At 33.2% G+C, this 15,251-nt stretch overlaps 1 protein-coding gene across 1 annotated transcript in view; it reads left to right on the top strand.

Moving 5' to 3' along the window:
- The window catches only part of CACNA1E (calcium voltage-gated channel subunit alpha1 E), a 114,827-nt gene that overhangs the window by 64,103 nt on the left and 35,473 nt on the right, over nt 1-15,251 (top strand). Inside the window, exons 19-22 of the mRNA XM_051996781.1 lie at nt 1,701-1,826; nt 5,498-5,563; nt 12,596-12,687; nt 13,549-13,714. Of these exons, the coding sequence (XP_051852741.1) occupies nt 1,701-1,826; nt 5,498-5,563; nt 12,596-12,687; nt 13,549-13,714 (450 nt within the window). The remainder of the gene's footprint in view (nt 1-1,700; nt 1,827-5,497; nt 5,564-12,595; nt 12,688-13,548; nt 13,715-15,251) is intronic.

The following is a 15,251-nucleotide window of genomic DNA, read 5'->3' as shown; positions in this document are numbered from 1 at the left end:
TATAATATCAACAAAATGGAATTAGTCATCCCAAAGTAGCTATAGAAAGACTAATACCCCTTTGTCAAAAAAAAAAAGTGGAAGACCATTGATTTAAGTATTCATACCATGTGACAATAATGTAATCAATTTACAGAGATATTTCTTGAACAAATACCACTTCACAAGATGATGAAAAGGCTGTTAATAGTGCCTCTGTACTGTACTTATTAAATGTAATCCATATTTATTTACCTCCAAGTGGAACTCATAAAAATGGTAAAGGTTCAAGCCTGAAATAAAAATACACTGAGTGGGCAGTATCCACATGAAAACAACCAACAATATGCTTACCACAAAACATCAAGGAAATGTCATGTGGATTTTTTTTTAAGTGCTTCATGAGAACAATACAAGATTAGCTGATTGCTATCAGAAATTCTGAAAAATTATCTCTAAGAAAATAGTATTTATTAATCAATATTGATTTTGAAAGGAAATTATAGCAATTATAAAACATATTAGTTCAGGTTACAAAAATGTTATTGTCGCTGTTTACTTGACTTCGGCTGTATACAGCTTTTGTGATCTCTTTGAGGTTTTTTTTTTTTTTTTGACAAAGATGCTGGAGTGGTTTGCCATTTCCTTCTTCAGTTCACTTTACAAATAAGGAAACTGAGACAAATATGCTTATGAGACTTGCCCGCAACCATGTTTACAGCTAGTAATATCTGAAGCCAGATTTGAATCCAGGTTTTCCTGAATTCAGGTCTGATTCTCTACCCAGGGTCACTATGTAGCAAAATTTAGCTCCTCCCAAATACCTAAAAGATACCATCAAGTGGCAAGAATTATACACTGAAAGATAGCTATCCTTCATAAACTAACATGATAAATCCTCATACAAATAAAAAGTCATAAATATCCTTGAGGATTAAGCAAATAACCTATATTGGAACTAGAAAACTGTTAAATAAAACTATCCATAATAGTCCTGATGTAACACTGACCAATAAAAATTTAAAACATTATTTTAATAGATGCCATTATATTGAATACTCATAACCTATAATCTATGTGGAATGAAAAACTTTCAAAATATTGTTATTAGCTAAAGAAATGAAAATTGGGTGGGAAGAAAATGAAGAATATATCCCTGTTGGGCTGCTTCTCAAATTGTCCCACAGATGCTTTCTATGAGCCTACAGAGATGAATATACAACCCAATATTTAAATTCAGTTATAAAAACCAATCATTTTGTTCATCTACACAATAGTCCACTCTTGAGGCATAAAAGAATAATAATAGGATGGTGTTTTCTTAGAATTATTTCTCTTTGATTCTATAAAATATAGATGAAGATAAGAATGATAATTAAAGAACATTTACATTATTAAAGTTTTTGAAACCCTTTGTATATGTGCTATCTCATTTAAACTTCTCAATAATAATTATGTGATAGGTACAATGGGTATTATTTTATTCATTTACAGATAAACAAACTAAAGCTCAGAGAGGTTAAATGACTTTGGCCATCATCACTATGCATCAGAGATAGGGATCAGGCATGGGGAAGATTGGAATCATTCCACTTTGCCTTATTGGCAGCTAGAAGTAGGATTTTTCTTGATTCTAGAATTAGTTTAGTGATACAAATATTGCACTTACTAATTTCTAAATAATCATCATGTCAGTAACTATATTCAACTTTCTCCATCAGCTGGTGAATACCAGTGGCTTCAATATGAGCTTTCTAAAGCTCTTTCGAGCAGCCCGTCTTATCAAGCTCCTCCGACAAGGTTATACCATCCGTATTTTGCTATGGACTTTTGTTCAGTCTTTTAAGGTAAGAAACACTGGCTTTCTCTTCAAATTGGAATGTTCATAAAAACTGTGACACAGGAGTCAGCATGGCAAAAAAAAAGGTAAAATTTGGTGTCTTTCAGTTTTACTTCCTTGTTCTTCAGTAATATTTTTTTGTTTTGTTTTGTTTTGCTTTTTTCCCCTTTTACTTTGAGGATGGTGGAATAGAATATTTATTAAAAGTATGATATAAATTTAATATTTTAAAATTTTTCATTGTTTACTCATTTATTACCATTTATAACATTCGGCTATGCTAGAGATCAAGTCATCTCCAACAGATTATAATCTCATACTAAAAAACTTAATAAAACACAACCACTCTAGTGTGTCAATCTGGTCATCTTTGGTGAGGAAGAATAAAAGGTTAATTTTGTGCTAATTCATATAATTTATTCTAAATAGCAATGAGGCAGTTGCATACATTTTAATAATAGGCACCTGTTATTAGGTGCTGCCCAAAAGAAGCTGCCTTCTTTTACTATTTCTAGTTTTTACTTCCCATGCTAGTCTTCAAAAAGCTCCATCTCTTGAATTTTGGCAAGGTCACTTGAATCACTTCATTTATACTTGGTCTCCCCATTGTCATAATACCTGGATGATTTCCCTGATTGTACTTGGTATCTGGATATGTTAGCATTATACAGGATATTGAACTCCATTATTTTTTTTTTGCCATAATAATGTACTCTGTCTTATTCAGACCACAAAGTTATCATATATAATAATAAATTATGTATATAATATATAATTTTTTAAAAATGATACTACCAAAGGCAAACCAAAAGGAGAGTAGCCAGATTAAAGAGGTTACTTAAGCCATGTCATATATGAATGGGTTGAAGGAATTTCAAAGGTTTAGCCTAGAGAAGAAAATAGTTGGGTTGAAGGTGAAGGTAAAAAGGAGTAGTTGTAATAGATATCCTTGAATATTTAGAAGGTTGTTTTATCCAAAAGGTATGTAACTGATGGCTCAAGAGTCATTTGTATAAAACTCTCCTCACAGGTGGAGATTGAAAGGTAGTTCTTGTGCTCAGAGTTCAGTGCTCCATACCTACCTGTGTGCAGGCAGATAGATCAAGCAGTAAAAAGAGTGCTTGGTCATGAGTCAAGAAAATTCTTTTTCTGGATTCAAATCTGGCCTCAGACAATTACTAGATGTATGATATGGGAAAATTGCTTAACTCCATTTGCCTCAATTTCCTCATCTGTAAAATGAACTAGAGAATCACATGGCAAACAATTTCAGTATCTTTGCAAAAAAACAAACAAACCCACAAACAAATAGGATCACAAAGAGTCTAATATGACTAAAAACAATTGAACAACAACTTGCATATGTAGTGGAGTTGATGAGAGCTAGAGAGAATAGAATTCTGGTCTTTTGGTTATTCAAGTGATCCTTTAATGCAAAAATCACATAGAGGGTTGAATAGGTAAGTAATTTGAAGAAAGGCAGATTTTAATTCAACAAACAGAAAAATTTCTTATCAGTTAAAAATGTAAATGGGGAGGCTGGTTGAAGAGGTAAATAGAAATTATATGACCAATTTGGGATGTTGCAGATATAATTCATATCTAAACTGCATATTAAACTAGATAACCTTTGGTGCTTCCAATTTGGCATACTAAAAATGCCCAATCTGATGTTTTAGATCAGAAAAAAATCAAAAAAATTTTTAAGTGAATTCAAAAAAGTATGTGTTTGCATCATGTTCTCAGAAAAAAAAAAAAACATGGGATACACAAGGAAATGGTATTACACTGAAAGAAAGCAAAGAGTTCAGTAGCAGTAGCAGTAGAAAATATACATCATCCAAATGCAAAAAGAAAAAAAATCTAAAATGAAGAAGACAAAAACAATCTTGTAATAGTAATATAATAGTGACTAATGACAAAAAAAAAAGTTCTTACAGAGGACTAACATTCACAGTTTCTTTTGAATAAAAGGTGTATTTTCAAGCAAAAATCTAGAGAAACCCGAGCAATTAACTTTCTTCCACTTTACCTTTCCCATGTGGATAGGGAAACCAAACTCCTCTGAGTGATCACAGATGTTTTTAGGAGGTTCTGCAATCCTAGAACTTGATATAGTCAGCTTGATATACTATCACCTACTAACAGGAGCATCTAGAGTATTTCACTATTGGGAAGAACACCTCTTCAATTTGGACTCTTAATTGTATCTCTTCCATTCAAATAATTTGACCAGTGGAACAGATTAGGTATTACACATAGTACCATAATGTTTGAGAAATCCAAAGGCCTCACCTACTGGAGCAGTGATTTTCTATTCTACAAAACCTACCAGAAAAAGTCGAAAGTTTGGCAGAAACTGTGTAGAGCAACATTTCATACTGCATACAATAATGAACTTCAAATGGATATGTGACATAGCTATCACATCATAAATGGACAAATCATTTAACCCTATTTACCTCAGTTTCCTCATCTATAAAATTTCCATAAGGAAATGGCAAACCACTTCAGTATCTTTGCCAAAAAAAACCCCAAATGAGGTCACAAATGTTGGACCTGACTAAAAAATGACTCAACAACAACATAACTTCTGGTATCCCTTATTCTAAGTGTCCTATTCCCAAACTAGTCATTTGTGAGTCTCACTGCCTTTAGTCTTCCTTACCTTTTACTTGTAGACTGTCTGTTCCCCAGTAGCAATAGAAAACCACCCACAATTTTGGTTGGTAGAGGTAGCTAAATGGCACAATGACTAGACTATTTGACTTAAATTCAGGAAGATGAGTCAAAACCAACTTTAGACACTTACTAGCTATGTAACCCTGGGCAAGTCAATAATTTCTGTTTGCTTCAATATTTTAAATTTACAAAATGAAGTTAATAGCACCTTCTTACCAAGGTTGTGGGTTTTAAAGTATGTACTTGTGTATTACTTGGCCAACTTTAAAGAAATATATAAATACTAACTGCTTTTGGCTTTCTTTTGGATAGAAGAGGACTTGATTCATTCAGAAGCACAACACAGTTTTTCACTGCACAGAATTCTGTGCTATGGAATTTATAGCAAGGTTTGATGGTGGTTGATGGTAAATAATTCTTTTCGGAAATAAATTTGGAATAGTGACAAAACTAAACTTCAGAAATTCTAGATCAGACAATAATGCAAAACCAGTGCAGGCCTGAAATTGCTGAAGGATGAAAGAACTTTATGGGATTTGACTTGCAAATACATACAATCACTGTTTCATTTTGCTTCCAGTTCTCACTAAAAAGTTATTCTTTGGAGAGAGTCCCAGACCAAAAAAAAAAAAAAGACTTGGAAGCCAAGGCCAGATGTTTGGTCTGAGATTTGTATAATAATACTTGGAATGTAAATGTCCATACACAATAAGTACTTATACTTCCTTGTTGCTCATAGAGGTATGAGCAGTAGAAGTCTTTCTGATGAGTTGGTCAATTAGAATTATGGAAAACTTGGCACAGAACAACCTCTCCGTCTGTGTGGGGATCTGGACATTGAAAGAATTATGAAACCATACATCGAAGAAGTACCATAGAAGACTGTTTTTTACCTTTAAAAAAACAAGGAGTCAGGTACAATCAGCTGCTTCAAGATATGATAGTGAAAAGTACCACCTCTTAAATTAATAAACATTACCTCTCTTTTTATTACAGGCCCTCCCCTATGTCTGTCTATTGATTGCCATGCTTTTCTTCATTTATGCCATTATTGGGATGCAGGTAAGCAGGTATTTCTTTGGGCTAGTTATTAAGGGGAAAATAATAGAAGACTGCTCCCCTTAATGGAAAAGCTACTTAGTGGGCAAAGCATGTATGGATAGATAATAGATCAAGTCAAAGAATTCTGATCTGAAAGAGCCCAGTTATACTTCATCCTTAGGAATCTTCCAACTATGAAGCTTCACTGCCAAGTCACAAAAAACAATATATCCCAACATGTCATTCTTGGGGTATATGCTTACCATTTTTAATCCAGCACATTCAATTTAACATTAAATGGAGAGCAGAAACAAAGACAAAAATGTGTGTCATTGGTTTTTAGCCCAAAGAAAGTCCTAGTATAATTACATTTAATTTGATAAATATTTATGACTATGTACAAGATGCTGTGTAAGACATTGGGAATACAGAGGGAAAAAAAACCCAGTTCTGTCTTCAAGGATCTTATAGTCTCCTAGCTCTAACATGTACTTAATTATATAGGTGTGTATAAAATAATAAAAAGTAATTTCAAGAATGAGAGAACATTAATAACTATGAATATAGGAAACTAGAGCTGTTATATGAAATAAGATAAGCATTCTATGAAGGGAAAGTAAGGATGAACCAACCATCTTTGAAAAGGTACAAAAGTAGAATATAGTGTCTTATATATTGCCAATAGCTAGGAAGCAACTTAGCTGAAATGGCAAGGACATGAAAGGGAATAATATGAAATAAGATAGGAAAGCTAGGTGGGATATAGTTATAGAAGGCTTTGAATGCCAAATTTATTTTATATGCAATAGACAACCTCTAAAGATTTTGGCTGGTGAAGTAACTCAGTCATTTGTCAGGGATATGACCAAGAAGTCAAGTATGAATCTAAAGCAATAACCAAAATTAGGATATTTTGGGACACTTTTTGGTGTTTGATGAAAGGTGTATTCACAACTTGAAGCTAATTCTGACAGTTAGCTCATGATATGCTAAGTTAATCTCCTAGACTTCATAAGATTAAAGATTTGAAATCTCAGAAATCATTTAATCAAAGCTCCTTATTTTATATATGAGAACACTGAAATCAGAGTAGAAAAATGCTTTGCCCAACATCACAAATGAGTAGTATAGGTAGAATTTGATTGACACTTTTTAATCCACCATTCATTCTACTTCAGCATGAAAGTCTCCCCAGTTTGGGACTTTCCAGTTTATGCCAGTAAATTCCCAGATAATTATGGTATATTGGACAGTTTCTGATTTCTAATTCCTTCTTATTTCCAAGTTGAGAAGACAACAGAATTTGAAGTTGGATGTTTTTTGGAGTACTGATTGGGGGATCAAAATAAACTTCTTCCAGTATACTAGACCTTGCTGCTAATGAACATCACCTAGTCTAGACTCTAAGACTATAAATATCTCTGATTAGGCCCAACTTGTTGGATTCTAAGAGCATCATAATTGTTTCAGTTGAGGTGACTCTTTGAAGCAAAACCCTTCTGACTTAGAGATATTGTGACTGATTACCCAGCAGAGAACCTCAGCCAAGTAACAACCTCCTGCAGTCAAACAGTCTGGCTGCAATTGAACCAAGAGCTCTCTTAGCAGTAATGCTAGCCATCTGGAACAACCAGCCCCACCGAATCTTCAATCTTGCCCAAGGCTTCTCTGAGAATGGTGTCTGCAACTCTTCAGTTTTTTCTCCTTCTAACTGATTACTATGGTTTTGTTCTTTAAAATACAAACAAATAGAACTGTCTAATAGAGTATATTAGTCTGCCCCAGTATTGAACTCCCATTCATTAAGAGCATTTAAGAAGAATCTATATGACCATCTGTCAAGGAAATTGTTAAAGGTGTTTCCCACTGTTTGGGAGGTTGGGCTACATGACCTCAAAGGTCCTTTTCATCTCTATTATTATATAATTATAGGATTAGAATTTTCTTGAACTATTAAATACAGAGTTGGCTACATCATCTTCTTGACAAGACTGAAAAAAAGCATCCTTTTGTCTTTTTCTCCTTTCTGTGAACAAATTTTATATAATCTCAAATTTAGAACTATTCTAAAAGTTATGCACCTCTTCTTTCTTTTGTCTTTTCTTCTTACTCTCTCCCTAATTTTCTCTCCTTCCCTCCTTCCCTCCTTTGTCCTTTCCTTCCTTCCTTCCTCCTTTCCTTTTTTCCTTCCTTCTTTCATTTCTCTTTTTCTCAATTTTTCCATTGTTCTGCTCTTTTCTTTTCTCTTCCTTTCCCTTTCATTCTCTTTTCCCCTTTCCTTTTAAAATGTTAGTTACTACTGAAGTAATTTCTAATATTTCCTATCCTTCTAGATTCTATCAGACAGCAACACCAGGAATTTTTCTGAAAACCTTGTATTTAGTTCTTTTCTCAAACTATGACAGAGAATTTTATTGCTTACACCTAGCATGTGCCTTAACATTTTCTATCATTTAGATACCCGAGTCTGGAGCTAATAGGAGCCATATGAATGAATAAGACAAAGCTTCTTCACAATACAAATTTTAAAATAGAAAAAAGATAGGCTTTGGAAATGAAAATTATACCTACTTGAAGTCTTTAAGACGCCAGTATTTTTGATTATCAAATTCTTTTTGGAAGCAGTGGATTTCAGAGAAGGATTTCAATTTGCGTGGAAATGCTAGGGATATCCAACTATACTCTCAAATCCTGTGACTCCTTATTTTGGAATGAGAAAAATGGCTTCAGCAATTGCTGAGCCAAAGAGCGTTCAAAATTACCTCATGGGTCTTCAACAGCTACTACCAGTAGCAAAACTTCTCAACAGTTGTTTATCTGAAATCTTTCACTTCTTTATCAATTAAAGTCAAGGGAACAATATAACACTTAAAAATATTTTAGGTGGGGATGGGGGAAGAGTATAGTAATTGAGAATGTGATTAAGCCAAGGAAAAGCCCTAGCATAACCAAGAAATATTATGGAGTAAAAGAATCCCAAGACAAAATTCCTAAATTTGAGTATAAGACCATCTAATTTTGTAATAACTCTTGGGGAAAAAGCATGAAATGTCTATAAGAAATATCAGAATAGTTGAAAGACCTAAAGGGGGAATTGAAGAAAGAAATAAGGAATAGAATACGGAGCCTAGAACAGAAATTGGACAACCTAGCAAAATAGTGAATACTGTGAAAAAATGAAATAAATAGAACTGAAATAGTCAATAATACGATAAAAATATTAGAACAAAGTCAAAATAGAAGTTAGATGACTGTGAATTATTGACTGACAGGAACAATTGACTTGAAATATAGAAAATGGTGAAATAATATAAGAGTTAAAAGAAAATGAACAGGGGCAGGTAGGTGGTGCAGTGGATAGAACACCAGCCCTGAAGTTAGGAGGGTCTGAGTTCAAATCTGGCTTAGACACTTAAAACTTCCTACCAGTGTGACTCTGGGCAAGTCATTTAACCCCAGTTGCCTCGCAAAAAAAAAGAAAGAAAGAAAAAGAAAATGAACCAATGATCTCAAACTGATTACCATATTTTGAGAAATTCTAAAAGAAAAATCTTTCCAAGTTAGAAGTCTTTTGCTAATATTTGATTGTCTTTGACATCCCTTTGTCATACTTCCATTAATAAAGTTTCTTTTTTCTTTCTTGGAATATAGATCTTATTTTTAAAAAATGAACTGGGATAAGAAGTAATGAAGGAAAGGAAAATTAGCAATAGCTCTTTAATGATAGTAACAATAAATTTTTTTTTAATTAATCACTTGGTAGAATAGACACAATGTAGCCTGTAAGAGAAAGGACATTCTATAGAAGACCCAAATTCTGAATTCAAATATTAGCTTGGATACTTCCTGATGCTATGACTTAAGGGGGAATCATTTAACCTCCATAAAAATTTATTTTCTGATCTGTAAAAAAGAATAATTACATTTGCACTAAGTACCTCACTGGTTTGTTATGAAAAAAGTCTTTTATCATTACATAACTTAAAACAAAAAGGAAGAGAGAAAAATTTGAACCTCAAAATCTTACAAAAAATAATGTTGAAAACTACCTTTCCCAGTAACCAGGGGAAATAAAATTATTAAGTGTAAAAATAAAATTAAAATAATTATTTTAACAAATAAAAGAACATCATAGGCAAATTGTATGATAATTAATGCCCATGCTTTCATAATGTTTTAAACACTTGGATATTGCATTTGGTGAAGTCCAATTGGAAATCAATAATCTAGGCTCAAAGAGAGATAGATAAAAAGAAAAAACAAGATGGGTTGAAGAGGAAAGAACATATCATAGATACTGGACCAATAGTGTAAGAAAAGGAACAAGAAAATCTAAGCTGGAGTTAAGAAGAGAATTATATGTCAATGACATTACATGCAATATTGTCTCCCAACTAATTGGATTTAGTAGTTCACTGATAGTTTCATTTAAAAGAACTATTTTGAAACCCCTCTTCCCCTTCCCATTCTCATATTTCTCTATTCCCTTCTTAGCAATTCTTATCCTTTCCCAGTGTTGTCTAGCTTACCATCTTCAAGCTCCTTATGGGACAAGTAGTATTTAAAAAAAAGAAGAAAAAAAAAAAAAAGCCAAGGTTGAGAACAAATTCTCAAAGCAGTTGTCAGTGGGAGTTATTTGAGCAAAATAGCTGGGGGCAGAAATTGTTCTTCAATTACACATTTTAAAAGCTGTTAGGGTAAAAGCATGTTTCATTTAGCATACTTCAGATGAACTGAAAGTGAATTTAATATATGTCAGAACACAACAAATGGTCTTTATTGACTAGGGAACTAAGCAAAAGAGAACTTGAAAGTTTCTACCTGTGCAAATATAAGCCTTTATTGAATCTGGAGACACATTTTGGGGATGAAACAATCCAAGGGCTTTCATGTGCCACTTTTAAAAATGATGCATGATTGTGTTATCTTATCCTAAGTATCAACTTCTAATCAGATTGATTTCTCCTTTGATAATCTCTGTTTGAGAAAAGGAAATTCAGCCCAATATTTTTGAATTTGGACTCTATCTTCCAGCTATTGGGCTGGTATCATCTATTAATCTGATGAGCGTGCCATGTATGCTTTTATACAAATCATTTATACAAATAGAATATAAAATAGTGTAAGGCAAAGTACAGATTCATGTGCTCCTCCACTACAGATTTCTGATCATGGTAACTTAGAACTTGGAATATCATAATTTAGTGAATTCCAAGTCCATTCTACCTGTGCTAGCTTTTATCTCTTCAACTTGCCCATAGGAAGAATGAGAGATTTTCTTACATGGTTTGCTAAGAATCTAGGTAAATTATTTCTGTATTATTCCTCTGATGTATTAATCTAGGATTATTATTTTAAAAATAAAATGAGTTTAATATGGTACGATCTATTTTTGATGAAATCATGTTAAATCTCTTATGTTCAGTCTTTTTTCACCCTAAATATTAACTAACCATCATTTTGATAATACGTTGTAGAATGAATCAAAAGCAAGCTTACTGACATAATTTTTAGAATCTGTTCATTTAAAAAATCTCTGAAATATATATCCATCTCTATATAGGGCTTCTTCAATTTGCTATTATAGACACTGATCAGTAACCACATGTATCAGTTCTTTCAGTACCTTACGACCTAGTTTATCTGGGTCAGATGATTTGAACTTAATGTAGTTCTATAACACTATGCTTACCTATCTCAGTACTGGCTACTTTTGTTATGTTTTTGATCTGAAGATCATTCTCTTTGGAATATAAAACAGTAGCAAAATTAAAGCTGTACATCTCTGTCTTCTCTCCAATGTAAATCATTATCTCACCCAATCTTAATGATAACATGATCTACTCTTTGATGATTCTCTTTTTTTCCCCAATACAGCTTAAAAATACAGAATACTTAGTCTTCCTCACCAGCCTAAATTCATTCTAAGTTTTGTATTTACTCTGTTATGTGCCTTTTGAACTTAAGGTTTTTGGTGACTTCTCTTATGTGTTTATACAAGTTCCTTTAGCTATTTTACTACTTCTTCCTCCTTATATCAATTGGTTTTCATTGCGTCCAGAATTTTATTCTTTAGAGCTTTCCAATTCTCTAGGTCTTGACTTCCCCTGTATGACTTTAGGGGACAGGGGAACTCTTTAAAACCTGCTATACATATTAGACTATGTCCAAATTCCCTATCTATCACAAATTCTAGGGAAGAGTGGCCCTTATCATTCCCAGTCCAGTAACAGCATCTTCTACTACAAATATTGGTTTGAACCAGGACAATGCAAATAGAATTATAAGTGAGAAGATTTTGAAAGTCTTCATTGACATTAAAAATTACTAAATGTCAGCAATTCAAAAGCCTGAAAAAACTACTAATTTAATTTTAAAAGGGCATAATAGGACATAAAAATAGATAATGATCAATTTTATTATTAATTATGTCTACATGATGTGAAGTATAGGGAAATTGTGTTTTTTTTCTTTTCTGCTAGAATTAACTAGATTTTCTCCATCTTTTAGTTCTGGTGCTTGGAGTCATAGAATTTAGAGTAGAAAGGTATATGTCGCTGATAAGAAAAATGAGACTTAGTTAAGTGGCTTGCCCAACATCTGCCAGCTAGTTAGTGAAAGAATAAAGCTTAAAACATAGTTGCCTTTGCATAAGGGACTTTCTCTTATGGGTAGATAGTCTGATCGTGCAGACACATTGTATATTTATGTATGTGTGTATATGTATATAGACACATGCAAATTTTTGCATATAACAATATGCAAATGATATACTATATATGTGTATGATTACATAGATATACATATATGAATAAATATATTATATATATGGAGAGAGAGAGAGAGAGTCCACTAAGTTTATGTGTTCCATAGAAATACATGAGAGTTTCTCACCAGCACTGAATTTAAAAGGAAAAGGATTGCTGCTTCTCCACATATTTTCTTCATGTGGTAATATCCAGGCTGATCTGATATATGATTGCTAAGTATATCACACATGATAATGATTCTTACTATTTCCTGTTCCTTATTTCCCTATCTTGGATTCCTCAGGTTTTTGGAAATATAAAATTAGATGAAGAGAGTCACATTAACCGACACAACAACTTCCGAAGTTTTTTTGGGTCCCTCATGCTGCTTTTCAGGTACCAGATCTATTCACATATTAATCAATGGCATCTGTGATGGAACCAGATGGATTCAAGTCTGTCTGATGCTTCCACCTTTCCTTTGTTTTCTTTTTTCCCTTCTGATTTTCCCCTAAATCCTGCTTCTCTTTGTTGGTTTGGCTCTTTGTGTGGAGGCAATATTTCAAGAGGAGAGAGGGTATCTTCCACTTTAAGTATATTAGAAATGGGGAGGAAGGGGAGCAATTGGTTTAGTAAACAGCCAAGGAAGTCCCTTAAGCTTAGTGGTATGGTAACTATATTTTCTGAAACAAACTAGAATATGTGGTCTAAAAAAAGAAACCCTCTTGTAAAATTTATTGAAAATATGCCTGTATTCTTGAAATTGGCACTGTTTTGGAAAATCCAGAAGATGTGTATAATCATAGTATTCAGTAGACTTATCTAACATTTTGAGATGAAGATGTGTTGACTATGTCTTGAGGAGAGAAGGGAAAGTGAAAAAAATCAAACTCAAAAATCCAGATCTATCGAATCTCACAATGCATAGCCATGTTGCTAGCCAGAGTTCCATTTGCTGTAGAAAGAGGGAGATTTCTTTCAAAATCCTATGACCAGTCAGTGAAGGCCACATCAAATAACCATTCTAACCCAAAGAAAGATAGAAGCAGAGAGTGAGGCAGAAAAGAAAATAATAGAATCACTGTAAGTAATGCAGGTAAGTTTCATCAATCCTGAGTTTCTCTTAATGAAAATCACTGGAGGAATATGAAACATGATGATCCTTATCTGAGGAGTGGGGGAAAGAGATAGTGAAGAAGAGAAGGAATGGGATGAGATGCATTGACTGATGCTAACAAATATGTCTTTTGATTCCAGGAGTGCCACAGGTGAGGCATGGCAGGAAATTATGTTATCTTGTCTGGGAGAGAAAGGCTGTGAACCTGACACCACTGCACCCTCAGGGCAGAATGAGAATGAACGATGTGGCACTGATCTGGCCTACTTTTACTTTGTTTCTTTCATCTTTTTCTGCTCTTTTTTGGTGAGCATCTTTCATCCTTTTTGTCCTGTTGTTATTCCCAATATTCTTATCCTTCCCTTGGGTTTCCCAAATGGTAAATGAGTCTCAGAACAACATGTTTTTCTCTCTTATGAAGACTATTGATTTCTCTGAAAAAAATGTTCTCTATAAATTCAAGATGGTGTCATCTTGAAACAAGAGTAGCATGGTTTAGATACAGACATGATTGTCCTATGACTTGTGACATCTAGTTACATACTACATTATACTTGGTAATGGTGAATGTAAGTGACTGATATGTAATTTTTTTTTAAAAAAGGAAATGGCACCACATTTAGTGCCATTACTTTTTAATTGATATTTTTATTTCATTATTTTTGAATGATAGACTATTTCAATAAGCACAGTTCAGAATTTTCAATCCTAGACTATTACATAAACAATTGATAAGTAGGAATACCAAAAAACTTCTGTTTAACTTCTGAATTGCAAAGTAAGAGGGTTAAATAGAAGATCTCTGAGATTCCTTCTAATTCTAAATCATATCACTGTAGATCAAAATATGGTCAATCTGATAATGATGACCATTTCACAAATCAGATCAGATAAACTACAAAGCTGATGCACTAGTTTTGCAGAAACCCGATGGCTTGAAAAAAACTATTCTCTCGGAAGATGGTTGATTCCTATGGTAACTGTGTATCATAAACTTCAGGGTGTTATTTGTTGCATTATCGATAATGTTTCAGGTGTTTCTATGTCTTTCAAAGAAAGTAACAATTCACAAGAACTAGAATTTCTCACTTTTCTTGCATATAGTATGTATACCTTGAGGAAACAAAGTATAGAAAGAATACTAAGCTGAAACTGAGGAAATGTGTATTCCAGCCCTGGAATTGTTGTTAAAATTGGCAGATTGGGGAAGTCATTTGGCCCTTTCCCTAGATCTGCGATGGAAGGACAGGATGCCTTCTACTTCTACTTTGCTGAAATAATATGGTGAAAATTAAATAGGAAGACTATGAAGATACTCTGAGTTTTTTGGGTGAAAATATACTGCATCAGTTTTTATTAATGATGTAACACAATGTTATAGGAAATCTTCATTCAGAGCAATGTTCCAACACTTAGTAAATTTAAGAGGTGGGCAAACCACTTAATTTCTCTGAGATCTGGCTTCCTTTTCTATAAAGTAGGCTAATAGCATATGTTTGCTGGTGCTTGTTGAATTCAAGATTACAAAATAATTAAAATTAGAATACTGAAAAAAATTTCAAAAAATGAGGATAGTACCTATATGATAAGTAGTACCTACTTGATAAAGTTATTGTAAAGAAATCTATTTATTTGTAAATCTTAAAGCAACCTGTTATATGAGTTAGTAGTACTAGTGTTTTTATAATTAGCTGCACATAGGACTATCTTATTATTAGCTTCAGGAATAGAGTGAGCATGAAAAATATCTGTGGATGAGAAAAAAATTTTAACTGATCTTAACTGGCATCTTGGCAAGTAAATGTAAAGAAAGAAACAAGGTGCTCAGAGAAAGAGCTAGGAG

The sequence above is a fragment of the Antechinus flavipes genome, chromosome 4 (assembly GCF_016432865.1).
Source record: "Antechinus flavipes isolate AdamAnt ecotype Samford, QLD, Australia chromosome 4, AdamAnt_v2, whole genome shotgun sequence".
Lineage (NCBI taxonomy): Eukaryota > Metazoa > Chordata > Mammalia > Dasyuromorphia > Dasyuridae > Antechinus > Antechinus flavipes.
The sequence above is the reverse complement of the archived record's forward strand: the minus strand, read 5'-3'. Positions and strand labels throughout refer to the sequence as shown.